The 27,898-nt window shown below is 39.9% G+C and overlaps 1 protein-coding gene across 1 annotated transcript; it reads right to left on the bottom strand.

Moving 5' to 3' along the window:
- Positions 1-260: 260 nt before the first annotated feature.
- On the bottom strand, positions 261-27,316 carry LOC115780652 (B-cell receptor CD22-like). The gene is made up of 12 exons (XM_030729962.1): positions 27,244-27,316; positions 24,938-25,282; positions 24,608-24,841; positions 8,874-9,221; positions 8,552-8,776; positions 7,077-7,337; positions 5,103-5,363; positions 4,398-4,658; positions 2,076-2,157; positions 1,918-1,978; positions 1,603-1,772; positions 261-1,438 (listed from the first exon to the last, which is right to left on the bottom strand). Exons 1-12 carry the CDS (start codon positions 27,308-27,310, stop codon positions 1,375-1,377), a joined length of 2,379 nt encoding a protein of 792 aa, XP_030585822.1. The 5' UTR covers positions 27,311-27,316; the 3' UTR covers positions 261-1,374.
- Positions 27,317-27,898: the final 582 nt, after the last annotated feature.

The raw sequence follows: 27,898 nt of genomic DNA, 5'->3' as shown, positions 1-27,898 counted from the left end.
TCCAGTCATTTCCCAGCTCATCCAGTCCGGATCTGTTTGTAATGGATTCATTTTCCTGACACGATCTGCATTCTTTAATTAAAATGTCTCATCCTCCCAAAACTGTACTGAAATATTTAAACCTATAAAGCTGAGACAGTCATTATAACATGTTTGCCTTTATTGGTAAAACTTTACATTCATTACAGACTTGGAAAGCTGCCCTCCATGTTTTCAGCTAAATATGAAACTATGACTGACCTCTGACCTTTAACAGTAACTAAGTGAAAAATCTCTGCTGTGGCTGTCAGAGAGCCATCATCTATCACTGAGGCTGATCTTAGATCAGATTAGAAATACTTAAACTGGAAACATTAAAGTAGTTTTTCTGTAAATCTTATTACTCATTTGTATCCAGTAAAGGCAGAAACAATAAAATTCTCAATTAAAAATTAATAAAGTGAGGTTATTTCTGTGTTGTGACTTCCTCGTGTTTCATGAGCTGTTTTGCTTCCTCTGTCTTGTGTTCCTAATTGGTTTCAGCCGTGTACTCTTGTGTTCCTCGTTTAATTATCCCTGTGTGTGTTTATTGTCTGTGTTTTCTCTGGTCCTTTGTCGTGTTGTAGGTTCCTGTGCTGTGTCCTCCTGTTTCTCCTGACCAGCCCAGTGTTCAGTTTGTTTGGTTTCCCTGATTTAAGAAGCTAAATAAAGCAGAGTTTTGAGTTTAGTCCTGTCTCATGAGAGCAGCATTGGGGTCCAATCCTGCCACACAGCCATCCCTGACAGTTGCATAACCCAAGTGCAGCTGAGCTTCAGGGCACAAACTGATTGTCCTTCAGGCTTTTCTGGAAGAGAGCAGAATTCATGTTTCCATGAATTATGACAAGTTGTCCAAGTCTAGAAGCAGCAGAGCAGCCTAAGACCATCACACTACCACCACCATGTTTGACTGTTGGTGTGATGCTCTTTTTATGAAATGCTGTTATTTTTACGTCAGGTTTCAAAAAGGTCACTTTTTCTCCTGAGCCTGCAGATTATTTTCCCAAAAGTCTTGAGGATTGTTTCCATCTGTTTGCTTTGTTGGATCTTTCAGCCTGCTTCACTTTGTCAGACAGGTTCTATTAAAATGATTCAGCAGCTCTGGCAGGTTATCTGGGTTATCTCTGTGTAATATTAGAATTAGTTTCATCTCAAACATGTAAGTGTGACAAATATGAAACAAGAAAAAACAGGAAGGGGAGAAATACTTTTCACAGCACAGTAACAGTAATAATTTTCTAAATATGTAGCAATATAACAATATGGCACCTATTTTTAGAAGCAACATAACTTCAACTGAGCTTTACATTTAAAACAAAAGTCAAATATCCCTCCATCAGCTGCCTGTCATGTTCATCAGGTTTTGTTGACTGTGGCGTACAATCCACATGACGACTCTTCTGTTTCGTGACTTCTGCCTCTGAGAAACAGAGAAGGAAATTCAGTGATTTGGAGGATACGTCATGAATTCAGATCATTTCCATTATTTGTGAAGATGAAGAGCAAAAGCAGCCAACCTATTTCTGAAACATTTCCTTTTAATCTTGTAGTGAGGAAAATGCCACTGTGTGAGGAGCCGCTCACCTCTTGGCTTCACTGCCTCTGTTAAATCTAACAGCAGTGTACTCGGCAACTTCCTGTTCCTCCGTGTGTCTGCGGGGCTGAGCTGCTCTCATGTTGGAGTAGAGAGGATCTGCCTGGTTGTTGAAGTGGATGCTGGCATACTGAAGATCATCCTGCTCCTGTAGCTGTCTCTGATCAGGTAAACACTGTTTAGGAAAAAAATGATCTCAAATTATATCATAAAATGAATTTTACTTAAAGAAAGATTATCCAGCAGTATTTCTCAGTCAGTGTCAAACCAAAATGTAGCTTTTTTGGTCCAACAGCTGTTTTCACCTGTTCTCTGTGGTTTGTTCGGTCTTCAGATTCAGCAGATTCCTTGGACTTCCTCTTTTTTCTGGTTGTGAGAAATGATGAGGAGCAAAATGATGACATTCACAAACTGTTAAAATCAAAGTTTATTTTGCAAACAATAATGAAATAGATCTGCTCACCGAATCCACAGGAAGACAGAGAAGACTATGACAGGCAGGAGAACAGCAGCAGTTACTCCAGCAGCTGCTAACCTCCCCACTCCTGTGGAAACAACGACCCAAAGAAATCACTGACAGCTCAGTTAGCATTACAACAACTGAGCACAGTGTTGGTTCATGCATGTGATGAAGTCAGGCTAAGCCACAGTCTCAGCAGATCAGCTGACATCAATGCCAGGGGACATCAGCTGATGTCCTTCTACACATCAGTGGCAAATCTCAGATCTCGTACTGTCGCACCATTTAAGTTGCTTTAGTCTGCCTGCAGTTGCTGCACATCTGCAAACACCTTCACCCAAGTTCCTACTTCTCATTCTGTGTCTGACTTATGAAGATGAGGTCAGAGAGAAAGGTAACATTGTAGGATAAATGTTACTATGACTGAATTTAAGAAAGAATGCACTCTTTGAAGAAGAGCACAAGAACGTGGATGTACATGTGTGCACAGTTAGAAAAGTTACTGAAGTTCACTGAAAATTATGTAATGCCTTCCTTATTTTATGGCCTCTGTTATCTCAATGTAACTAAAAGTCAGATATGTTATATGGCGTTACCTTGGCCTCCAACAACACTGGGAGAAATATTTTTGACCAGTATATGTCCTTCAATGAGCACATTAAACAAATATGTAGGACTGCCTTCATTCATTCGTGCAATATTTATAAACGTAGAAACATCCTGTCTCAGAGTGATGCTGAAAACTAGTTCATGCATTTATTACTTCTAGTCTGGATTATTGTAATTATTATCAGACTGTCCTAATATTTTTATTTATTTGGTGTACAGCACTTTGTATTTGCTGTGGCTTTTTAAAGTGCTTGATAAAAAAAAAGCTTCCTGTTAAACCCAGAATTTTATTTAGATGCTTCTTCTTACATAGAAGATCTTGAATCTTTACTATGGAACCAGCTCTCAGCTTGGTTTAGGCAGACAGACACTTTCACTACTTTAAGATTAGGATTAAAATGTTCCTCTTTTGATAAAATCTATAGTTAGGGCTGATCAGGTGACCCTGCTACAATAGTCCTAGGCTGCTGGGGGAATTCCCATAATGTTTTTCAGTTTCCATGTGTTTATATAGCACTTTGCATTTAATCATTAGTTATTATTAAACTCTGGCTCTCTCCCACAGAGGGACTTTTGTCCTGTCTCCCTCCCCTCACTAACAACCAGTCCTGGCTGATGGCTGCTCCTCCCTGAGGCTGCTTCTGCTGGAGGTTTCTTCCTGTTAAAAGGGAGTTTTTCCTTCCCACTCTCACAAAGTGCTTTCTCATAGAGGGATTGTTGGGGTTTCTTTCTGATATTGTGGGCTCTTTATCTTACAATATAAAGCACCTTGTGGCAACTGTTATTGTGGATTGGTGGTATATATATAAATAAATAAAACTGAACTGAATAAAGTTAAATCAGTGTCACTGATGAGACTACAGAAAGTAACACTGACTCTGTTGTTCTGTCTACAGATGTGCTGCACAGTCCTGCAGTGCAGTGTGCTGCAACAACTTCAACAACAATACTGCTGCACTTTTATCTGCATTAAACTGTAATTTTGACTGCATATTTACACAGACTCTACTACTGAGCTCATGGAGTGAGGAGGACACTTTGTGAAGAAAAGCCATCAGTCAAGTGGAGGTTAAGGTGTCGTATTGCCAGAAGAACTGAATCATCTCCACTGGCACAGGCCCAACAATACAGCCAGAGTTCTTCCTGAGAGCAACAGATGTTTATATACAGAAAAGCAACAGAGCAGATTTATATCACAGACAACAGAGATGATAAAAATTAAGAATGTAAACATGTGAGGAGTATGATCTTTGAGGGGTTCAAGCAGCTTCCAGCTGCTGCCAAAATTGGTAGAGAATACTGGTCAATCTACATCCTACCCTCAACTATGGGGACAAGCTTTGGGTAATTACTGAAAGAATAAATACAAGCAGCAGAAATGAGCTTCATCTGAAGGGTGGCTGGCCTCTCCCTTAGGGAGAGGGTGAGGAGTGCAGCCATTTGGGTGGAGCCAGTTGAGGTGGTTCAGGCATCTGACCAGCATGCATTCTTGGCGCCTCTTGGGTGAGGTGTTCCAGGCATGTCCTACCAGTAGGAGGCCCACGAGGCAGACCCAGGACACGCTGGAGAGATTATATCTCTAGGCTGGCCTGGAAACACCTTTGGGTCACCCCAGACAAGCTGGAGGAGGTGGCTGGGGAGAGGGAGGTCTGGGCTTCTCTGCTTAGGCTGCTGCCCCTGCAACTAATAAGTGGAGGAAGATGGATGGATGATTACCTCCCACAATAGTCAGCTCTAAGGTGGAGTTCTGATATCCTTTGCTGTTCTGGGCGACACAGTAATAACTCCCACTGTGTTCAGGTCTGAAGTCAGTGATGGTGAAGTTCTGTCCTGATGCTTTAGGGGAGTCTTCATCCTCCTTGTACCAGGTGTAATTAGCTGCTGGGTTAGCATCACTGCTGCAGGTCAGAGTCACTGAGCTGCCCTCCACTATCTCAGCAGAGGGACTCACTGACACAGAGGGAAGCTTTGGAGCATCTGGAAGAGAAAATGTCTTTAACTTTATATATTCAAATGATATTTAAATGTTTAAATTGCCATTACAATGGCAAAAAATAACTGATTAGATAAACAGACATAAATGGAGTATACAATGTTTTCCCTGTTGGATAATATGAAAATGAAATCCATCCATTCTCTTCTGCTTATCCTGTTCAGGGTCATGGTGGGGGGGCTTAGAGCCTATCCCAGCCCACATAGGGTGAGAGGCAGGGTACACCCTGTAAAGATCGCCAGCCTGTACAGGGCTAACACAGAGAGACAGACAACCATTCACACCTACCGGCAATTTAGAGTGACTGAGAAAAAAACATGGATTCACAGCATTATATTCACCACAAAAAACTAAACAAACAAAAACTGAGGAACTCTGTCAAACATGGAAGCTTTTGAAGCCTCATTAAGAAAAATAGTTTGACTCACATTTCACATCGATCAAATTGGATTGAGATGTCCCCCTCCCCACTTTATTTACAGCTTCACAGTAATACTGTCCAGAGTCAGAGGACTGAATGGAGCTGAAGGAGAGCTGTGAGTTTTCTCTGAGAGGCTTATGATCATCTTTCTTGTACCAGGTGTATTTAGCTGCTGGGTTAGCATCACTGCTGCAGGTCAGAGTCACTGAGCTGCCCTCCTTGATTTCACCAGTGGGACTCACTGACACAGTAACAGCTTTGGGAGCATCTGGAGGAAAGAACATGAAAATGAAACAGGAAATTGGATTATTATTGTGTTTGTGTGTACTAGTATTTTTCATGTATCTGTTTACATTGTAATATCGTACTGACTCTCCTCATTATTATGTTTGGTCTCCTCAAAATTAATGTTTTTGGATTTCAACTTCTTGTATTAAGTGAGGAAAACACTTGTAGAGCTTCCTTCAACATTTCCATTAGTGTAAATGGACTTATCTTAAATAGTGCTTTTCTACTCTAATTGAGCACTCAAAGCACTTATACAACACGTTTACACTGACACTCATTCATACAAGCACTTCCATGCATATCTAAGATAAATGCTTTTACTATCTAACATTCACTCACTGCATTTGAGAGCAACTTGGGGTTCAGTATTTTGCCCAAGGATACTTTGGGATGCAGCCAGGAATTGAACCGCCAACCTTCTAATTAGTAGGTGACCTGCTCAACCTCCTGAGCCACATCCACCCCAAATAGTGTCATATGAGAATTTTCTGTTTACATTTTGACCTTTTTCTCATGTACAAATACTTTTTACATACTGAGAGTATCAAAAAAAGTCTTTTTCATTATTCTGGACAACTGGTCAAACTGACAAGTTCCTACAGAAGTTGCTCTAATAGTCACAACAGGATGGACCAAGCTCCTGTTTTCTGACTGCTGGGACGGCGTTCTTCTTGTTAAGGGTATGATACCTAACATCAAACATACTTCTGATTAGTGGCTTCATTTAGTTCCACTTTTCATTTTTCAAGCAGAAGTTTACAGGTCTATCAGTACAAGTACAGTCTTTTTTATACTGTTGTCTTTTTGGTGTAACCTGTTAATTATTCTTCTTTGATTAGAGACAGCTCCTTCATGCTTCTTCATGGAAATTGATTTTAGACATTTCCCAAAATAATTCAGTTTTGCATCAATCTAGATAATTATGTTAGACACAGGAGCAATCATCACTATAAGAAGCCACTGCAAAACCTCTGTAAGCTAAATTACAAGTGCTTAGACTAATTTGATCTCAGCATGTCATATAACTCATAAAATTGTAAAATATTTAAAATGTATGAAATGCCCAAATCAAGAGTCATGCATTTATTATAAGTATGACAAAAATCCCTGTGCTCTGTTTTCTCTGTGGTTTGGTCACTAAAAATGTGATGATAGCCAAGCCAACTTTATTTATAAATCACTTTAAAAACAGCAACCACTGAGCAAAGTACTGAACATGGGAACAAAACACACCAGCAGAAGAGAAAATACAATAGACAGAAAATAAAAGCACCCATAAAATACACAGTCAAACATGAGTAAAAAGTCATGTGCTCTCTCTTCTATGTTCCAGTCAAAAGCTGTGAGGCAGCATTTTGGACCAGCTGAAGACGAGACATGGAGGACTGACTAATACCAACACATAAAGAGTTACATAATCCATCTGAGTTATAATAAAGACATGAATCACTGCTTTAAAGTGATCTTTTAACTGTTTATGTATTTTCTGCAGCTGTCTCAGGTGAAAGAAACTAGATTTCACCACTGCACTGATCTGACCCTTCAACCTAAAACTCTCATCATCATAAAACCGAAGTTTGTGGCAGTAGGCTGTGACAGTAGGGCCAAAATGACCTAATGATATAAATGAGCAGGACAGTGGGGTCCATATGTGTTCAAGCCAATTCAGTGTTATTAAAGAGGATTTACTCACACGTCACATCAACAGAGATGGATTCAGATGTTCTCCTGCCAAGCTTATTCTCAGCTGTACAGTAAAACTCTCCAGAGTCAGAGGATCGGATGGAGTTGAAGGAGAGCTGCTGTTCATTACTGAGAGGTGTTTGACCATCCTTCTTGTACCAGGAGAGTTTAGCTGCTGGGTTAGCATCACTGCTACAGGTCAGAGTCACTGAGCTGCCCTCCCTGATTTCTTTAGAAGGGTGCACCCACACTGAAACATATCTTGGAGCAGCTGGGAGATAAAACAGAGTGATGCAATTATATTTCATGCAAATGATCAGGAAGTGACATGTTTCATGTGTCTGTAGCAGTTTGTTCTTCAAGAATTTGAACCTCCTAGTGGAACTAGAAGAAAAACAGTAGAGATACTAAAGCTATGAGTATAACTATATAAAAAAACATGGTCTAACTTTCATGATAATTGATGTTGCATAATCCAGAAAAAAAGAGAGAACTCTACAAAATTAGTTCCACTCACATTTCACATCAATAAAGATGGATGCAGATGTTTGGGTTACCAACTTATCCACAGCTGTACAGTAATACTGTCCAGAGTGGGAGGATCAGATGGAGCTGATGTTTAAATGTACAAGAATTTATGGAAACACAAAGTGGAGCTTCATTTCCTGCTGCTTTACAAATCAGACACTGCCAAAAGGTTTTCTTCACAATTTCCATCATAGTTTTATAATTCATTTCTCAAACTGCAGGTTCTGGAAGAAGATTCTTCTAATGTGTTTGATCCTAAACTGTAGGAATTTCATAAAATAAGAATATGTTTGGGATATGTTGGAAGTACTGGAGAAACGTCTTTGATTGACCAATGATGATGAGAGGGGGTCTTTAATGTCACCTTTCTGAAAAATGAATTTAAGTGATGCTGCATACAGTAGATCTTACCTGACACAGTATGTTCTCCATGTTTAATTGTGTAATTTCATGTTTAAAAACCACTAATTATTGGTCATGTTGGTAAGCTGAGTCAGACCCACATAAAGAACTATGTTACTTTCTAGACTAGATTCAAAATCATTTCACTTCATTGTTGGAAAAAAGTAAAGTTGGATTTAGTTGCTCATATTTGGGAATTCGTCTACAGCGTTTTTCAGTAAATGTTTGCTCCCACTGATGATGGTGAGTACAGGCCAAGTTGAATTACAACAATATTATAGAGGACCACCTCCACAGGAACACCTGGAGGCAGGTGTGGCTGGAGGTCCAAAACATCACCAACTACAAACCATCCAATGCTGTGGATGCTGTGCTGGTGGATGAGCTGAACTGCTCTGAATATCTCAGAGCCAAATATCAATGAAACTTCCTCTTTTTCAAACAGCAGCACTTTCAATCAACAAGACACTCAGAGTTCCATGTAGTTAACATACAGGGTCGTATGTTCAGGCTGCAGATGGTGGAGTGTTTGTGAAGGCTGTTGAGTAAACTCACACACTGATGGAGAGGGAAACGACTCGTGTCCTTTTAAAGCACAGGAAATGAAGTCTGCAGGATCAAATGAAGACTGGATAGAAGAAGATGTTTGACTCAAAGTGTTTCGCCCATTCCTGATCCAGACATAGGAAGGATGATCAGGCAAACAGCTGCTGTGACATCTCAGCTGTACCTGGGTATAACCCTGTAGGTGCTGTGCTGTGATTACCTGCACCTGGAGAGCTGCATACATGTGGAAACAACAGAAACACAGTTTATGTTCTTAAAGTACATGCAGATTAGACCTGGAACCAAATCATTCATTTAAATAAAATGTTACCTGTGACAGTCAAAGTGACTCCAGGTGAACCAGTATATCCACCATCTGGTTGGTTTGTTATGAATCTGAACTTGTACTCAGCTGAGTCGCTCTCTCTCAGGTCTGTGATTCTCACAGTGCAGCTCTGCCCAGAACAACGATACTCCACTCGTCCTTTATAGTCTGAGTCTGATTTTAGATCCACAGGTTCTTTGTTAGTGCCTTTAGTAAACCACAATTTCTGTTGAACTTGATAATGTGTACTGTATGGATATGTGTAGCTGCAGCGTATTTCTACTGTTGATCCTTTTACAGCACAGATCTGAGTAGAAGTGTAAGTCACTCTCCAGCCATTCTGACCCTGTACCACTGTAACACAGAGCACAGCAGAAACCACAGTCACTATTAAAGACCTTCAGTTAGCAACGAGTTCAAAGGTCAAAGTGAACGATGCTCAAACTCCCCAATGACAGGATCAGTTATCTGCAGTCACTGTAAGAAATACTGAAGCTGTGTATCATTAACCTGATGTATGAAATATCAGGATGTTTCTGCTTTGTGTCATGATGTCATCCACCTGTCCTGCTTTCCAACCAATCAGAAGGCTCCATTCTCACACCTCATTAGTTCCTCTGCAGATTCACTACGTTCAGTCGTTGCCTGTTTATGAATTTGTAATAACTTCCTGACTCATTATCTTTTCTATTTGTACTTGAGGAACTTCCACTGATCTGTGTCTCAACTTCCTGTCTCTCTGTCACACATGTAGGTGTGTGTTTTAAAGAATGAAAATTTGGTTATTTTCACTGAAATATTGAAAAATAGACATTTACACTCTTCTGTAGTTAGTTTGTTCCAGCTTTTTGACTTTGTTTAGTCTTCAGTCTCACACAAAAAGTGTTTGTTCAGTTATTGTTCAGTTCAGTTACTGTGAAAGAAAATTGTTTGATGCACTCGTCTCTCTGTTCACACTGTAGCTGTGAAACCCAAAGAAAAGCAGAACAGACTTAAAGAGAAACTGTTTACACCAGATACTCTATAAAGAGTAGATAACAATGAGCTACTTACAACTGTGTGTGTGTGTGTGTTTGCGTGTGTGTGTTTGCGTGTGTGTGTGTGTGTGTGTGTGTGTGTGTGTGTGTGTGTGTGTGTGATGATGCAATCATCCTTAGAAAAAGCAAGTATAGAAACTTTGTTCACTATATAGACTCAACTCTGATTTTCAGCCTGATTTTAGAGGCTTAGTTCAACTTTCCTTTGCTACATTCCTCTTTTCAAACAGTGAATGTAAATGTAGACAAACAGTACCTGACACAGAGAGAAGGATGATCCTCTCACTGCTGCAGTTAAAATCATAGCTGCTCCTCTCATCTGTCTGCGTGACTTCAGAGACAATAAAACATGTGAGCAGATAAATAACGTATCCAGGAATCAGACGCATCAATACACAATTCTACTTACAAAGCTGAAGGTCATTGTCTAAAGATGTCTCTCTGCTGTGGTCTGCAGGCACAAGACGGAAATCTAACTGCTTAAATACACCAGCTTCCTTCCTGTTCACAGCATTAATGTGCACACTGAGCCAAACACAAGAAAACACTGAAGGTAAAATTAGGTTGTGTTGATGGTCGTACTTCTTGATATAATGATTTGAAGAGAGCAGAGTGAATGATGAGCTGTGTGGTCTGTTAGAGGTAAACCTCTGACCACACACACACACACACACACACACACACACACACACACACACACACACACAAACACAGTCTGCACCACGACATTCATTTGAGCTGTTTAGCTTTACAGCTAACAAAAACATGAATGTGAAGCTGAACACTGAACTGATGTACTTTCTCCAAAGGATGATCATCATAACATCAAAGATATCAAGATCCTAAAAACTACTATTAATCCACTGTGATTAACTACAGTGGTGTGCACTGGAAAATAATGATGGTGTTATTCTCAGCATGTGCTTTTTACTTCTTTAATTTGTGTGAAATGATTCTTCAAAGCACCCGTGGCCATGAATGGGGTCAGCGGCTAAGAGCATGGATGGAACGATGGATGCAGACAGTGGAGTGAGCGCTCAGGACTGAAGCAGCAATACTAACGTTTCACCACTAGAGGGCACTGAAACACCAGAGACCGCAGAGAGAAAAATAAAAACACATTTTATGTTTGGAACCAAAACTGCTTTTTTCACAATGGATTTTTCATTAATGGAGCAGTAAGGTGAAGAAGTACCAGTTAAGGTCCTCTTCAACAAAAGGTTTGAAAACAAGCCCTTATTTAAAGACTCTAACCCTTCTTTAAGGTGTCTTTTTCAAAAGAGCTTAAATGTCTTTATTTTATGTTGTGAACATCAGTTTCCAAGAAAAACTAAACTGAAGTGATGCTGGGCTGAATCACTCTGTGATTGGTCAGTGATTCTCAGAGGACCATCTTCTCCCCTTTTCAGTGACCTGAACATGAACACAAAAAGCCTTCATGAAGCCAGGGGTTGTAGTCCACGTGCAGATATGGTAGTTTGACCACAGCAGACCCACGTCATCATGCTGTGTCACAATATTTAGGATATGAATATGTGTAGTCAGATTTTCTGCGTACCCTCATTCTTTTCCTTAATCCTCATAAATTTCCCCTCACAGCTTTTCTTTGACTTCTTGGTGTTTTCCATCAAGGTCACAGTAAAATGATAAAGGTAGGTCTTTTTTTTTTTGACTATCACCATCACTTGATTTTGTACATCCTCAATTCTTCTCCTTGCATCCTCTCCTTGCGTCTTAGTCCTGCCCATCAAAAATGCTAGTGAAGGAGGTAAGGAAGGAACATGAGGAGAGAGGAGTCTGGCAAAAAGGCATTAAACAAAAAGAGGTATCTTTGAAGAAATGTCAGTCAACATGACTGCTGCTCTAATTTAATATTGAAGATTTCATTTAAAAAAATTGCTCATTACAACTTTGATATTTAGATTTACATTTAATTAAATTCATGACGTAGCACAAAGGATAATTGATGGAACCATAAATTCTGCTCTCTAAAATCCTGAAGGAGAACGTCTTCAGTTCATGTGAGAAGCTCAAAAAAAAAAAAAAAAGCGATGAAGGGGGAAAATACTTTTTCACATGCCGGCACGTCTGTCATCATCAGAAGGACAAACATAGATATTTTTTTTTACCCTAACCCAATTATGGCAAAAATGTAATCAGGTGAGGAATCAATGACTACCCTGTTTCCCCTCCGGGGGGTGGGGTTAATTATTGATCTGATGTCTAAGGTGTCCTGGTGCCACGTGTTTTTGCAGGTATTCAAAAGGTATTCAAAACATTTTTCTTCTATATTATAATCAATCCTGAACTGAATTAGATAAATGGAAGAACATGGATGGATCCTCTGCAGTTAAACTCATAGCTGCTCATCTTATTTCTCTGTGTGACTTCAGAGACAATAAAGCAGGTAAACAGTGTATCCAGGAATCAGACACGTTAATAAATAATTTTACTTACAAAGGAGATTTTCTCTAAAGATTTGCTTTACTTTGCAAACTGCAGGCAGAAGATGGGAATCAAATTATTGAGATATACCTGATAAAACGTATAAATAATAATGGCCAGACCAAAACAAATGTTGATCTAAATGTAAGTAAACACTGACGTTGAAACAAATTGGTGTTGATTGTTATACTTTGAAGTGATTAAAATAATGTACTGGTGGTGAATGCCTTTCTCATATTGTGTTGAAAATCAAAAAAAATCTTTTACTTATATTCAAGCTTTCAATAATAGATTTCAGTCATAAGCAGCACCAACAAAATTATACAGAGAGCAAGAAGATGAAGCAACACAACACTTAAGGTCCTTTTTAACACAACATAACATGAAAAATACTTTTAAACCACAATTTTCTTTTTTAATGGAAAATACAACATGAACAAAATGAATAAAAATATAAAACTACAATTAAAAACATACATTTCTGTCACGTCCCTGCCTCCCTGCCGGCGGGAGGGGGGATTAGGCTCCGTGGCCGTGCCTCTATCTGCGGCTCCACAGTCTGTTTTTTCCACCCTGACTGACTCTTTTTCTCCTTTTCTCCAGCTCCCCTGAACCACAGAGACACTCACACAGAGCAGTGTGTGGAAATCCAGCCTCAGCTGCTTTTTCTGTGGCTAAAGACTACTTGTTATTAATAAAGACTGATTAAACCTTACCACCGTGCTCGGCGCTTGTGTCCAGGTTTATGGAGGTGCTTAACAACATCCCTCTGATGCATTTAGAGAGAAATACAGCTACACTTATGGTAAAAACAACACACACCTACTTTAGATTAAAAAAATAATTAAAAAATTAATGCAATCCATACCGAGTCTTAAAACTAAGTAAATAAAACATCAGCTGAAGTACAATACATGACATTACACCATGTCATTATTTATTTAGCCAAATAATGACATGCAAATGCAGAAACTGTGAAAAAATAAAAATGACACCCTTTACTGCTTCCATAGGAATTAAGAGGCTGAGTAGCATCCAGAATCAAATGCATGAGATTAACTGGTCACCAGCAAGTGACTCTGGAGTAATCAGGTGTGTGTTAACACAATGCTGAGGAGGAGGGTGATCAGCAAGGATCTTAAAGAACTGCCCATCAATCTGGGAAGGGATATAAGGGTGTTTCCAAACAATGTGACATCCATCATCCTGCAGTGAGAAAGATTATTTACAAGTGGAAAGCAATTAAGACACTTCCCAGTCTTCCCATGAGTGGACATCCCAGCAAATTCACCCCAAGGCCATACCATGCAATGCTTAGAGAAAAAAAAAAAAAAAAACTAAATCTCAGGTCTCCGTGTGTTCAGTGTGAAAGTGGAGATGTTTGGTCTTAATGCTCAGCAGCACTTTTGATAAAAACCAAACACAACACATCAGCACAAATACCTCATATCAGCCGGTGGTACAGTGGTGGAGGGGTGATGATTTGATCAGAGTGGGCCAAGATTCCTCCACCACAATGTGAGAGAGTGATATATAAAACCTTAGAAAGACAGACGGTGTACTTTTATTGGTTTTAACCATGACAGCAGAGAGCTGTTGAGTAAGCTTATTTGAAGAACTGCACCACTGCAGTACCAGGAAACTATATTTAGCAAAGAGTGAAATAACTCACTGGTGAGAAAGGTGATGCTTCCACCTTGGCTTTCATTGGCTGTGATTTTAGATTAACTTGGTCATCTTTCTGCTCCTTTGTGTTGTCTTTCTGTGCTGAAGTGATGGACTTCAAGGCTGAGACGTTCTCATTATTAATCAGGAGGAGAGTCTGACTGACAGAGAGATGGAATTATTTTTACATTGTTTTTTGATGTCTGTGCCATCCAAAAAAATGCTGTTAATAAATGCAGCTGAGGTGCCATTTATTAACAGTGCCACCCCTTCTTTTGAACTATATTTTGTTATATTGCAGCTGCAGGTATATTATTGCATCTATAAAGTGACTTTTTCCTCCCAGTTTGTGAGACAGACACCCTCTCTACTTTTACAACAAGACTTAATCAGTTCTGTTGCTATAGGTTCAGGCTGCTGGGGGACTTCCCATGATCACTGAGCATTTCTTCTTCACTCAGGAAGACAAAGAGGAATATTAGACACAAGGGAACAGCAGCAGTTACAGCAGGAGCTATTAAGTTCCCTGCTCCTGTGGAAGCAATGATTCAGACATATGGAATTATGTTTATGTCAAAAGCATAACCCGAGCAAATGATTTCATTTCACAGACGCAGGTATTCATCATTCATGTTTAAATTCAAGAACCCATCAGCTGACTTTTGACTGTTTGGGCGGAGCCTAATGTGATTGGTCACTTTGATGGATAGTTCAGGTTATTGCTAAACCAAGTTACACTGTAGCAGTGACATAAGAGCTGTTTTAAGCCTTATTTGTGTACAGTTTACAGGCTCTGAAGCCTCTGCACTCCTGTCCCATTAATCTGTTGTACAAGAAACCAGTTTGGCAAATCAATTCATCAATTTGTCTCAATGATCATTACCATATGTCCAACCCTGTGCAGGAAGATGGTAGACTTAAATAACAATGTTCCACAAATGTTGGAACATTTATACATATATCATCAATATGACAAAATTCAAGAAGAAAAATATATGAAGAGGATTACAGATGAGGAGGTCAAGCAGCTTTTACTAAAAATGTCACCTTGGTAACAATGATCATTAAAAAGTGAATAATTTGTTCATTACATTATCTGTGAGGGTTCTTTCAGAACGTTCTTTAATTAAAGAACCAGTTCTGTTGACAGTAAACCTACATTATGCATTTTTGCAGTTCAGCCAGTGGTGTTTGAGATCTTGTCAGAATTGATGGAAAATGAATGCAGGAAAGTGTCGTCAGATTTTAAAAAGCATACCTGGATAGAAAAACACAGTGGAACACTATCAGGCATGAAGACTTTTCCACAGTACTGAGTAATCACAATGCAGTAATGTGCTGGTAATGCACCACCCGGCTACAAAGACCCCCAACCCTCATTAAGACAGAGGAACGCAAAGGCATGCTTATGAAGTCTGAAGGAAGTCAGAGATTTTATGAGCCTCATCGTCTCAGGGGAGCGGCCCTCAAAGCTCTCCATCAGCTCAGAGCTGATTTAGCAGCATGCAAACAACTAGTGATTTTAATGTTGTGGCTGATCGGTGTAAATAACGTTTAAGCCACATGGCAACTTGTAAATCTGTGAGACATGCAGTGTGGATGACCTCAGTGCAGTTTATTTACTTTTCACAGCCAATCAGGAATAAATAAACTCAGGGAACATTTAAGGACTCCTCTGTGGCTTCAGGGAAAAGCCCTCTGCCTTTTATCAGAGCGAGACTCATAACTTTAATGTGTGAATGTCTGCAGAGTCAGGTTACAGTGTACTGTAGTGCACTGAGCTCCGCCAGCCTGATGACTCATTTCCTGTTGTCACGTCTCACCCCACCTCAGCTCGGCCCCCGCTCACCAACCTTTACTGGATACTGAAATATCACCAGATAATAAAAACACGCCCCTGCATGATGTACAAAACAAATCCACAGCAGTGAAAAAACAAAATCAGCTCATGATTACGATCAGAAGCTTTAATCAGTTTTAAGAAAATCACAAAGAAAAGAAAAAGATCTGATTTCTGCATAAAAAATGAAAACAGGGCAAAAAGACACAAACTGAACTGAAGATGGATCATTTACACTAAAACTGGATAATTTAGGACAAAACATTCATAGTGACAGGAAGTACAAGTAACTGGCACATTATTGGATGAACAGTGTACAGTATATAGTGTATACAGGGGTATACAGATGTATACTTTCTGAGGTGTATGCAGACACATTTTTACCCCCCCCGCACACACACACACACACACACACACACACACAGCACCATCTGCACCCTCCCAACATTTACTGTGTTCATGTGTGCAGATCTCACTTATTCACGGACTTATAAAATAGAAGACTTCTACATAACTTACCGACTGTCTTTAAACCACCTTAAAAAGCTTTTTTAAGGTGGATTTTAAGGTGGCTCTTCCATTTTCTGTTTTGTGCCATGGAGAGATTTCTTTTTTGGGTCTCCATCTTTAGCTCCCTGTCAGATGATAAGCGCGATCGTTTCACCCACATTAGCAGAAGTAAATAATAATTATCCAGAAAAGCATTAAGAGGAATGACCGGTTGAGGACCTTTTTAAAAATCATACTTATATCTGTCATTGATGAGCTGAGTGTGAGGCCTGGAGTCAAAGATAAATTCAAAGCAAAATGGAAAAAATCAATAATTATCTGTTAAATAATGATAACATCTGTCTTTTTCTGACATTTGGTTGGTGCTAAAATGTGCCACAAAAGTAAATGTTTTCATTTTTTCAAAATTCTAAATTTTAATATGATCCCATGAATTTTCCAGCATGAATCTTATACCAGCTAACATCTCAGCATTTATGATCATAATACTTTGATTGCCTTCTTAAAATCAGGTTTTGGATTAGAGGCTAAAAATCAAAAACCTGGTCCAATGTGCCCCGGTCTCCCTACACAGGCATGTAATAAATACTATGAAGTATTATTATTATAGTACACTGTGTTGTAGTTTAGTGCCAATAAAGGAACATGTTGGTTAAGATGTTTCACACCAACAGGAAACGTCACACACTGAGTATCAGCCTTCTTAAACATGTTAACATGTGACACGTCCTCATGGGCAGTTCCCTCTTTTTTAACTTGATGTCTTCGTTTGCATCATTTTTAAACACTTGAAAGTGATTTATGTTCTAAAATAAATTAATATCATTAAACAGTGAATGTGGGCTCAATATATTTGAAGTCCTGTACAGATAATGTAGTTTCCAGTATTCACGTCTCCACTTTAATGAAACCCAGTTTTGGTCAGACTGATGGTCGTGTGTCTGATGATCACTCAGATCTGACTGAAGCTCTCTCTTCTTCACCTCCCTGTTGTTTTACCTCCACATTCATCTTCTTACCTTCGGTGCAGCTCTGTGGACGGCTCATCGTGCTGAGGCTTCAAGATCCTGATTTCAAAGTCGATCCAACTTTCTCTGAATCACAAAAACACAACAACAACAACATGCTGCAGGTTTTTGATGTGTCTCTGCTTCAACACACCTGAGTCAAATATAGAAGTCATTAGCAGGACTCTGGAGAACTTGAATGCATACTGAGGAGGTAATTCAGCCATTTGACTCAGGTGTGTTGGATCAGGGACACATCTAAAACCTGCAGGACACCGGCTCTCGAGGCCTGGAGTTGAAGAGCCCTGATCTACAGTCTGGTCCCTGTGGTCCATTGTTGGGATCTCTCAGTAACCTGCACCCCAAGATAAGATTTTAACACTTAACCAGATTTCAGATGCAGCAACACGTTTGCAATTCCATCAGATTGTTAGCAAGAAAGAGAGAAATTTTATTAAAGTGCAACAAAGGAGACATGAGGTCAGAAATAAATGAGGAACTGACTGTGAGGATGTGATATTTCACCAAACTTGTTTGGCCCCCAAACTTGGTGTTCATCTGTATGCACGAAGCCACCCTTTGTGGCTTGTCATTCTTTAAGTGATGCTTAACCTGCAGCAGAAACTTGATACAAAAGCTCCAAACAAATATTTTCCACTGGCTTGTTATGCAGGTATAATTATGTTAGAAAGAGAGAGCATTTGATGGCTTTGCCAACACTGTTTTTCCTGCAGCTTTAGAAGAGGAACCAGTGTGTGTGGTGTGTGTGCTCCTGTCATGCTTTCTTAATGAAGCTGAGGTCAAATCATTGGCTCCACTCCTGAATCCTCCATCTGAATGGCTCCAATGTCTTTCTGAACTCGAGATAATGCAGCTGTCACAAACTGTTGTAACCTTCAGTGTGTGTGAGCTTCTGTAACACTCCAACAGACTCCAGAGTTTCAAATCCATCCACACTTCTTTCCCATCATCACTCCATCAAGCAAGCTGTTGCTAGGTTACCATGCCGGGAGTTAACTGGACGTTCAGCTCGTTTCTTATAAAACGTCCGTCATATGAAGTCTGTTACTGTGGAAATGATACAGACTCGAGATTATGTGGAAAGGTTTTTTCTAAACCTGTTTCCTGACATTGGTTCATTTCTTTTTGCTTACTTTTGTTTCATTTTGTGTTTCCAGCGGAGTTTGCTCGCCTCCTGCATCATAAACCTTTCTGTGAGGATGGAATCAGGTGGCTGAGCTGCAAAGCAGCAATCCACCTGCTTGTTCTGCTTTAATAAATATATAATGAAAGTTTTAATGAACACAGGCCACTGAGTGGAATTATTTATATTTATATTATATTTACATAAATATAAATATTTATTTTATAAGTATAAATTATTTCTACTTTTCAGTCACTTTAAGCCAAATGTTAAATAAATAAAAAGAATTGCAAAGCAGTTCAAAGAATGTTAACCATAAAGTAAAAAAATGAATTTAAAAAATGCCTTACCTCATGTCAGTTTGGCTGCAGTTCCTTACAAGGCCATCTTCTTGTGTCACATGACATCTGTAAAGTCATGTGACAACCTAATTTGCATATGGAATGTTGACTTTAGATTTGTTATATTACATCATGACATCACATTCTATCTGTCTGTATTTGATGGTTTGCCTTTAAAGAGTAGAATTCAGTGTTTTCACAGCAGTCGTGTTCACAGCCTTCAATACTTCAGCACCAACTCAGGAGCATTTGGAAAGTTTTCGATCCATAGCAGTCAGTCAATCAACACGATGTCTCAACTCTCAGGAGAAAGCGACCTGTTTGACTTGGGTGATAAGTCAGATCTGCCTGAAATCCCACTTGACCCGGAAACTGACACCGATTACTGGGCTTTTCGGCAAGATGTTTCAGTTGACACTGAAGCCGACCCCTTCAACGGTGATGATCAGCTTAATTCCCACAGAAGTGGATCAGATCAGCGTGTGCAGGAGGACAAACTTCTTGTGGATGATATGTGCAGCAAACTCCAAGTGGCGGAGAGAAAACTCCAAGAGCTGCAATCTAAGCTCCAAGACACGGAGGGAAAACAGGAAAACTTGCAAGTTAAGTTGAATGAAGCCATGGAAAGAAATAAAGACATGGTGAAAGAGAAGGAAGAGCAGGATGCAGTACGCGCAGAGCTGCAATCCGAGCTCGAAGATATGAAGAAAGAAAACGAAGGCTTGCGAGAAAAGTTTAATGAAGCTGTGATGAGGAACACGCACGTGCTTATACAGCAGGAGCAACAGCATGCAAAATGCACAAAACTGGAAACAGAGCTGCAAGAAATGAAGGAAAGAAACCAAAGCTTGCAGGAAATGCTTGATCAAGCATTGGGAAAAAAAGTAACAATCCTAAAAGAGAAGAAAGAACTGAAGATGAAGCACACAGAGGTCAAATCCAAACTGGAAGACACGGAAAAGAAGCACAGGGTGGTGCAGGCCAAATTGGAGGACATGCATAAACAGAATAAAAACTTGCAAGGACTGCTTCACAAGGCCCAGCAAGGCAATGCAGATGTCCTCAAAGAAAAAGAAGCAAAGCACAGGGAGATGCTCCACAAGATGGAAGAGAGGAACAAGAAGATGCAGTGCAAACTCCATGAAATGGAGGGAAAAAATGCACAAGTGCTAAAGGACAACGAACAACTGGGCAAATCGCAGAAAAATCTGCAAGATGTTCTCCGAGAATCTAAAAAGAGGAACGGAGAACTTCTGGAGAAATGCAAATCACTGGAGCAGTGCAAGGACCATCTGGAGAAAATCTGTTCAGAGATGCAGAGCAGGACGGAAGCTGTGGTGAGCAAAAATTCTGAACTGGAAGAGCTGTATAAAAATGCTCAGGAAGCACAAAAAATACAGCTGCAGAAATACAACCATCTGGAAGCAAGGCATGCAGAAAAGCATGACAGAGTTAAAGAACTCGAGGTGAGGTGCACAAAAGCTGAAGCTGAGAATGCAGAAACTCTCAGTGATCTGCACACCATCATCCTGCAGCACAAAGAGCTGCACGAGCGCTGCCTCAAAAAGAAGAAGCGCTTCAAGTTTCTCTGGAGGACCTCTGCTGCTTCAGCTCAAACACAGCTCGCCTCGTCTGCCACCACCTTCGATCCATCTCCTGGACCTTGACCTCTCCTCTGTGCCTTTCTTTCCTCCAGCCATCCTCTCTATCCCCTTCTTCTCTCTCCCTCCTTATTCTTTTCCTTTCACCCCCCCAACCAGCCTCGGCAGATAGCTGCCCCTCCCTGAGCCTGGTTCTGCCGGAGGTTTCTTCCTGCTTAAAGGGAGTTTTTCCTCCCCACTGTCGCCAAGTGCTTGCTCACAGGGGATTGTTGGGGGTTTCTTTTTTTTTTTTTTTAATTGGATACTCTAAATTTGAAAATAATAAAAAAGGCAATCATATGCCATCTAAAATTAATTCTGTTTGTGGATGTTCACTTATTTCTTTTTGCTTACAGTCTCTGTGCAAGATTAGCCTAAATGTTTACCACACAAATATGAAAGTTGCATAAAACTTGTGGTTACCTTTGGACCAGAAAGCCAATATACCAAAACATTAGTGGGGTCTCTCTCAGCCCTGTCACACACTGGTGACCTGTCCAAGGTGCACCCCCCTCTCGCCCTGGCTGCTGGGATAGGCTCCAGCCGCCCTACGACCCTGGGAGAAAGTCGAAGCAAACGGGCAGATGGAACCTGAAAAACCAGCCTATCCCCCCAGGTTCCGGCGTGTTCGTTTATTAAACAGAAATTAGACAATACAGCGGAATAAGGAGTCCAATTATTAAATTTAATAAAGCCATGTCAAACAGTTTACAGATTAATCTGGGTCAGACTGCATACCATACTTGTGTGAGATGGCATGAAGTACTGGCACTTTCTAATTCAAGTTACAGTTGTCATATAGTCGCAGCTTATCAGTCTTGGTTACATCATTATACAAAACAAGAAATGTGAAAAACAGAGAAATTCAACAACAGGGTGACCTTGAAGTCTCCATTTCTATCATTGTTTAGTATTCTTCAGTGTACAGTCAGGATACAAAGTTCATGATGACACAAAACACTATAAGCTTCTGTATTTTTCATCAGTTATGTTATTTTCCAAACAAATTTCTCAGGGAGGTAAACATACATTTAGTAAAGACAAACATAAACCATGAACCTCATGAAACTTCATAAAAACTCATTTCCTTCAGATGACATGTTTGCTTTAAATACAACTAATGATATGCAGTATGCACACGAGGAAACTAAAAATAATGACATTCCTAAACTCTCAAAAAGTTGTGGTGGCTGTGTCTCAGGTGGTAGAGCAGGTCATCTACTAATCTTAAGGTTGGTGGTTTGATTCCTGGATGCTTCAGTCTGCCTGCCAAATTACAGTATTAACAGTTTTTAACAGTGAAGGCAGCGGCGTTTAATTTTAGCTGAAAAATGTCCTGATTTGATTTCACCAAACATGAAATAAATCATAAATAAAAACACTCACACCTCATTAGAATAAGCACCCGGGTGTCATTATCACAGCTGAAACCAAATGACAGGCCTCTTTAAACAGCCATGATCACAATCATCTACACTGCCTACACACAGCATTTGTGTGTGCATATGTGTGTGTTCCCTAACCTTTGGCCACAGCTTAGTGTGACTCTAAATACTGTCAAGTTTATTTCTAAAGCACATTTAAAAACAGCAGCAGCCGACCAAAGTGCTGTACAATTAGAATAAATAAAATAACATAAAACACAAGATAAGAAGACAGTTAAAACAGGAAACAAAAAAATAATAAAACATAAAAGAAAACAGCATCACTAATGTATCCAGGACTCATTCTGATTTAAAAGCCAAAGAATAAAAATGGGTTTTCAAACGAGTTTTAAAAGTGTCGACTGTAGGAGAGGTCCTGATATGAAGGGGCAATTTGTTCCAGAGTTTCAGAGCAACAACTGCAAAGGCCCGATCACCTCTGTTTTAATCTCGACCCCGGTACAGTTAGGAGCATTTGCTCACCAGACCTCAGTGATCTAGTGGGAGTATGCAGGCTTATAAGATCGGACAACATTGGACCCTTGAAGGAGATGGGCTTTGGCAGCAACACTCCTGTCAGCTGAGAACAGGAAACTCTGGCTACAATTCACACAGGCTCACCAAAATTGGAAAATACAAGGTTGGAAAAAAAGTTCAGGCTTGTGGTGGTGCTGTAATGGTGTGGGGGGTGTTATCGTGGCACACTTTGGGCTGCTTACTACCAACAGAGCATTATTTAAACACCATAGCCAACCTGAGTATTGTTGCTGACAATTTCTGCTCCTTTATGACCACAGTATGCCCATCTTCTGATGTCTGCTTCGAGCAGGATAACACACTCAAATAATCTAGTTTCTTGAACATGACAATGAGTTCACTGTACTTAAATGGCCTCCACAGTCACCAGATCTCAGTCCAATAGAGCACATTTAGGATGTGCTGAAAGAGGAGAATCACATCCTGGATGCTCAGCTGCAGCAGCTGTGATGCTGTCATATTAATATGGCCCCAAACCTCTGAGGAATGTTTCCAGCACCTTGTTGAATTCATGCCATGAAAAATTAAGGCACTAGCAAGCTGTACCTAATAAAATGGCTGGTGAGTGTATATTAAAAATACATTAGTGGTGTAAAAAAATTTTCCAGGAGAAATAAAGTTGCATTGGATGTTAAAAGTCTGCCTAAATTTGCTCATGCTCTAAATTCAGAGGTGGATTTTATGATCACTATTTTGAAAATATGAACATGTTTGATGTGGAGTTTGTACATTCTGGTTTAGTTTACTCCATTTATTCTTCAGACTGCAGCTACCATCTTTGGTTGCTCTTTCTGAGACACAAACTCATGGCCACACTGAAGGCTGGATGTATATTTGTGTGTGGAAGCATCTGAAACTTCAGAGAAGGTTTGAATAGTTAACTGCAATCTACTGACATCTGGTGGTGAGATTTTCCACAGCGTACCTTTAAGGTGCAGTTATGTTAAAATCTCTACTAGGTGGTGAAGTGTGAGTGAAGACTCCTGAGTAAACTCACACACTGATGGAGAGGGAAACTTCTCGTGTCCTTTAACAGCACAGGAAATCCAGTCTGTGGGATAAAAAAGGAAGAAAGAGAAGCAGCTGTTTTGCTATAAATGTCCTGCCCATTCTTCATCCAGACATAAGCTGGATGATCAAGCAGGCAACTGCTGTGACATCTGAGCTCTACCCAGACATAATCTGAGTAGTTCTGTAACTTGATCACCTGCACCTGGAGATCTGCACACAGGAAGGAGAAACAGAAATGCAGAATACAAATGAAAGTTGTTTCCTTACGTGCAGGCAAAATGCATCATGAACCACATTATTAATTGTCTTAAACAAAATGTTACCTGTGACAGACACAGCGACTCCAGGTAAACCAGCATACCATGCATATGGTTGGTTTGTTATGAACATGAACTTGTACATAGCTGAGTCTCTCTCTTTTAGGCCTGTGTCATGATCCTGGGCCAGTGGCCCAATGCGCCTTGTTTGAGTTATGTTTTTAAGTTCTGAGTTAGGATTTTAGGTTACTATGATTTTCTGTTATAGTGTATCTGTTGTCATGCCTTAGTCCTTTGTATCTTGTCGTGTGTGTTGGATACATGATTTCCTCACTGCCAACAGTCAGTAAAGACACAGGATGCTTTACCTGACTGTAAATGATTTCCTGAAACAGAAATCAATACGGTGGAGTTCTGACGTCCTCTGGTGTTCTGGGCGACACAGTAATAACTCCCACTGTGTTCAGGTCTGAAGTCAGTGATGCTGAAGTTATCTCCTGATGTTATTGGTGAGTCTTCATCCTCCTTGTACCAGGTGTAATTAGCTGCTGGGTTAGCATCACTGCTGCAGGTCAGAGTCACTGAGCTGCCCTCCACTATCTCAGCAGAGGGACTCACTGACACAGAGGGAAGCTTTGGAGCATCTGGAGGAGGAAACATAAGGAGAATGAGAACATCATCATAACACAAATGAATTTCACTGTATTAAGTTTATATTCTAGATAGAAAACATCCCAAAATAAACTCAAATCAGTTTAACTTAATTTTTTTTCCTTCTGTGTGAATCAAGCTCTGAGACTAAAATCACTTTATCACATAAATATAAACACAATTTAAACTTGAATTATTTCAGTGACACAAAGAGGAGAAACTTAAACTCACACACAGCTGGAGAACAGAAACCCTCATGTCCTTTCACAGCACAGGAAATCCTGTCTGTAGAATCAAATGTGTCCAAATAAAAATATTGTTTTCCTGCTGAAAGTTTGTCTCCATTCTTGTACCAGATGTAGGAAGATTGATCAGGTCGCTGACAGTTGCTGTGACATGTCAGCTCTGTCCAGTTAGAATAAGAGTTTCCTGTTGATCTCCTCACATGTACCTGGAGCTGTGGATCTGAGAGAAAACAACAGATATCAGAACAAACTCTCAACACACTCACACATGCACAGTTAGAAAAATGTTTAATGAGACTTCAAGAGAAAATGTTACCTGTGACAGTCAAACTGACTCCAGGTGAACCATAATATTTCCCACTTAGATGGTTTATTGTGAATCTGAACTTGTACTGAGCTGAGTCGCTCTCTCTCAGGTCTGTGATTCTCAGAGAGCAGTCTGTGTTTTTACACTGATACTGAACACGACCTGAATACTCTGGGTCTGTTCTCAGATCCACATAATCATCATTGCTCTCTTTTGTAAACCAGAATTTCTTTTTAACTGTATATCCTCTGGATGGGTACATGTAGGTGCAGTGTGTTTCCACTGTTGATCCTTTTATGGCGCAGATCTGTGTAGAAGTGTAAGTCACTCCCCAACCATTCTGACCCTGAACCGCTGTAACACAGAACACATCAGAACAAAAACATTGAAGAAAATCAGAAAATTAAGTTATTTTATTCATTGTTTGTAGGCAGAATATCCAGCTCTGTGTGTCATGGAAAACAAAGTTTGCAGGTTTTTATTTTCAGCTAAAGTCTCCTCTGATCTTCACACTAGAAGGCAGGAACTCAGTGAACCACCTGCTTTGAACCCACTTGTATTGAGAACCTGCAGCTGGTGTTCTCAGGGGGAACCGCTCAATAGGCTCTCATTTAATGTTAGAAAATGGGATGAAAAAATTACCTTCAGTTCTTCAGAATATGCATTAAACATAATCTCAGGAACAGAAGAACTCAGTATTTTATGAGGTCACTTGGATATTTCTTTTATATGTATATATTTTTGGTTGGGCTTTTTGGCCTTTAATAGGACAGCTGGGAGAAAGGCAGCAGTAAATGGGCTCGGGGCAGATGCAGACCTGGGCCCCTATCGCTACGATACTGATCACTGTTACAGGCTTCAGCTCTGATCTGTTCACTGTTTAGATTGACATTTGTTTTCCAGTTTCCCCTTTATTGGAATAAAGCACTGAAGCACATGTGATATGATCTGAGCACATTGATTTAATCTGTAATGGGCTAAAAGAAGGTCACAAATATTTGTATGCACAGCACACGATCTGATCTGTGAGACTTAAAACTAAATATCACTATTTGTTCAGATCCTGACATTCACATTTGTAGTGTTTCTAAAATATGATCATATTCTTTGGCAATTGTTTATAGATTGCAACACACATTGTAAGCACTCAAAATTACACACAACAAAACTGCACACATTAGTAAATCTTAGAGTTCCTCTTTTGATCATAAAATACATGTTTGAGATGTTTCTGACTTTCATTTCTCTCCACACATTTAGATCACATTAAAATGCCTCCATTGTCACATCCTAGGCTACCTCTGCTAGCACTGCTAATGTTAGCCAAACTACTCTGACATTGTGTGTTTGCAAAGTTACATCATACACTTTAGAGAAGGTTCTATGAATGTTCCTAGAATATAAGTTTTGGATAAGAATTTTCTTACTTTGTTTGAAAGCACTGAATGTGCTACTGGACATTTAGATCTGCACCCCTTACCATCCACCAATCAAAGAAGCGTCTCTCAATACAACCGTTTTCAACTTTTTACCATGTAGTTTATAGTTTGCATCCAAATATCATGTCACATTTGACCTCTGATCTCACTTTTACTTTTATCTCACATCTGCCTTTATTTCATTGTTTTCTTCCACTTATCTGGGGCCGGGTCAGAGGGGCAGCAGCCTAAGCAGAGAAGCCCAGACTTCCCTCTCCTCAGCCACCTCCACCAGCTCATCCAGAGGGACCCCAAAGTGTTCCCAGGCCAGCAGAGAGATATAATCCCTCCAGCGTGTCCTGGGTCTGCCCCGAGGTGAATTTAATGTGTTGTTTATAAAAGCAAACATGTTATAAGAAATGTCTAAAGTTTTATAGTTTTTAAATGGTTCAGTATAGTTTGGGGAGGATGAGACATTTAACAATCTCAGAGTTTTCAGCTTAACCTGCTTCGTGGAATAGAGCCCTGAACTGAACTCATTATATTTTTGTTCATGTTTTCATGAACACGATGCACAATCTGCTCTTTCTCACATGTTGAACAGTCCTGAAAATGATTAAACTGCAAAAACCTACAAACTGTTGAATGTTATCAGTGCATATAAAACGTTTTAAGATATCCAAGATGTTCAATTTTAGTGAGACAAAGATGAATGCCTGCTGCTGCAGAGCGTTAAGGACAGACAGTGTTTCACACAGCATCATTTTATACATGAAAACAAAAACACATTGACCTGAAAATAAATGAGCGAGTGAATTATATTTTTTTCTGTCTCGCTTTTGGTTACTCTGAGTAGAATTACCCTAAAATGTTCAAGGAGCTGTACAGTAGGCCTACCTGTCACAGTGAGGAGAAGAAGAAATCCACTGATCGCTGTTATTAAACTCATAGCAGCTCCACTCATTGCTCTGTATGAGGCATTCAAATGTGTCTGCAAACTGATAACAAACACTGACAGCACTTTAATCTGCAATGCAGAAGTTCACTTTTCTCACATCGTCTCAAGTCATAATGCGATATACATGTGAAGGTGTTAAAAACAACACCCACTCTTCCTCCTCCTCCTCATTTACATGCTAAATGGGCTGGTTCTTATATAACACCTTTCTACTCTACTCATGCACTCGAAGCACTTCATACATATTTGCATATATCTAACATTCGCACTCCAATCAGGAGCAACTTGCAGTTCACCATCTTGCCTACAGATGCTTTGGCATGCAGACTGAAGAAGCCAGGAATCAAATTACCAGCCTTCTGATTAGTAGATGACCTGCTCTACCTGCAGAGCCACAGACATCCCTGAAAAGTTAGAGAGGAGAATGAGAACGATTTCATTTGACTCGACTCGTCTGTCATTTGTCTTGTAGAGAAAAGAGGAAATGAAAAAGGATCTCTGTGCACAGCAATGTTTAATCTTTGTCTCATTGATCTGGTGCACAAAAACAACCTGCTGCTCAACATCAGCAAAACAAAGGAGCAGTTTTTGGTT

The sequence above is a fragment of the Archocentrus centrarchus genome, chromosome 1 (genome assembly GCF_007364275.1).
Source record: "Archocentrus centrarchus isolate MPI-CPG fArcCen1 chromosome 1, fArcCen1, whole genome shotgun sequence".
In the NCBI taxonomy this organism is placed as follows: Eukaryota; Metazoa; Chordata; class Actinopteri; order Cichliformes; family Cichlidae; genus Archocentrus; species Archocentrus centrarchus.
Note: the sequence above shows the minus strand (reverse complement) of the source record. Positions and strands in the feature narration are given on the sequence as shown.

Coding starts and splice junctions, on each gene's coding strand:
- LOC115780652 (XM_030729962.1), bottom strand. CDS start 27,310: ATGAGTGGAGCTGCTATGAGTTTAATAACAGCGATCAGTGGATTTCTT. Junction 9,222..24,607: donor TTTCTGTTCTCCAGCTGTGT/GTGAGTTTAAGT, acceptor TCTGTGTTACAG/TGGTACAGGGTCAGAATGGC. Junction 1,773..1,917: donor GAACAAACCACAGAGAACAG/GTGAAAACAGCT, acceptor TTACCTGATCAG/AGACAGCTACAGGAGCAGGA.